This window comes from Diadema antillarum, unplaced genomic scaffold (genome assembly GCF_040938485.1).
Source record: "Diadema antillarum isolate AM-2024a unplaced genomic scaffold, OU_Dant_1.0 seq00000786_RagTag, whole genome shotgun sequence".
Lineage (NCBI taxonomy): Eukaryota > Metazoa > Echinodermata > Echinoidea > Diadematoida > Diadematidae > Diadema > Diadema antillarum.
The window spans coordinates 578,206-580,000 of NW_027271674.1; the positions used below are offsets into that span (position 1 = coordinate 578,206).

Consider the following 1,795-nt stretch of genomic DNA (forward strand, 5'->3'; position numbering starts at 1 on the left):
TATAGATATCGAGGAAATAGTAATTTTCTCAGAATTTAACCATTATATACAGGATTTTCTCTTTCCCACCTCCCTGTTTTGACTGTTCACCTTGAGCGTGTTTACGAGTTTATAAGCTAAAACAAAACTTTGTTCACTCATTACATGCATACATGTCGAGTTTCACAAACGGTGTCCACAAAATTGATTATGGAATGAAGGAGGACAGACGGAAGGACAGACGGACAACCCAAATAAATGCCTCTGGCGACTATATGCTTTGGCGGTGACATACAAATGTGAATCAAAACCCGAATAGTCTGAAAGGTACCGCGAGGAATCCAAGGAAAACAAATCATATAGTTCTGCCGTCGCACTCTGATTAACCACTTTTTTTCCTTCGTGAAGGAAAGCGGTGCATCATTACACTTGAGCCAGGTCGATTCGCGCAACGCCATGCTGCACAGGAATTAAGGCGTGACGAATCTTTAGTTTATCGCAGCTAGTTATCAAAATATCTTTCGTATATACTTTCTACTTCAATAAGTGGACAACGGCAATGTTTTTTGTTTTTTGTTTTTGTCCCCACTGCACCGTGACTGATATTGGGGATGTCCCAAAGGCAGGCAATATTAGCGCGTAGCTGCGCAGGATGAACAATGGGCACTGCGTATGAGCTCTGCTTGCGCCCGCGTGATTGACTTGGTAACGACATGGCGCCTGTAGATCACGGGACCAGCTTTTGACCAATCACAGGCTTCAAAACACATAAGCCGAAAACCGAGTTGGCCAGACTCTCTTAATATACGGCACTGATGTGACGCAGTGCCGTATACGGCACTGATGTGACGTGATGTGACAATGCATGCTGTTGCTGCTGTTCAGCTGCATGCGCATGGTCATGGTATGAATGCTTTATCTGCAGGAGCCTATGGCTTGCACGCCAGCAGCAGCAGCCTGCTAGCTGCTGCACAACGAAACCGCTAAGATATCCGTACCACCAGTAGCATTGCATGGTGTGTAGGAGGGTAGTCGTCGGGACAATCGCTGCTTCAATGGATGGATCCCAATCGGCTCTGACATACATCATTGAATAAGATTTGTCGTGCGTGTTGACTACCGTGTAAAGTGCTAGTATAGTAGTGTGTGATCGTCTAGGATCAACTCACAACCATGGCGGAGACCGAGAGGTAACAAACAGTGTTAATCAAAGATTAACATTTTGTTGTTGAAATTGTAATTTTTGTTCAACAGAAACTCGAGCAGCAGGGAGGTTCGTTACTAGCGTTAGGTCCCTAGTACCAGGCGCGCCGGAAGCAGTTTTGGATTGGGGGGGCAAACATTGGAGGGGGCTCAAGATTAGACCATGCATATGTTACACAATATACACATACACACACACACACACACACACACACACACACACATCTATTATATATATATGTAAAGTGGCGTACGGTGGGTCGAAATATGGGGGGAACCATAAAGTAATTTTGACGGTCTGTATGCTTGTGCGTGTGTGCGTGTGTGCGTGAGAAATAATGGGACTACAATACATTACGGAATGTGATACATTCAACAACGCAGTCATTGAGGAACATTGTAAGTTTTCCTTACATGGATTATGGAATGACGGTGTGAAACGATCGACAAATTGTATACTGTCAGCAACATAAGGTGAATGGCATAACAATAAAATGCGAGCGAGCGAAGCGAGCGAGCTTGAAAATTTTGATATTCTACTAAACAGTTCCAAAACTGGAGTTTTAATCGTAGCTATATATTTCGCTTTGGAAATAAATGGGGGCGCATCGGG

At 44.2% G+C, this 1,795-nt stretch overlaps 1 protein-coding gene across 1 annotated transcript in view; it reads left to right on the forward strand.

Annotated features, from left to right (window-relative positions):
- The first annotated feature begins 1,113 nt into the window (after positions 1–1,113).
- The window catches only part of LOC139739190 (transmembrane protein 11-B, mitochondrial-like), a 6,837-nt gene continuing 6,155 nt past the window's right edge, over positions 1,114–1,795 (forward strand). The window contains exon 1 of the mRNA XM_071649806.1: positions 1,114–1,169. Coding sequence (XP_071505907.1) covers positions 1,153–1,169 — 17 coding nt within the window. The 5' untranslated portion in view covers positions 1,114–1,152. The remainder of the gene's footprint in view (positions 1,170–1,795) is intronic.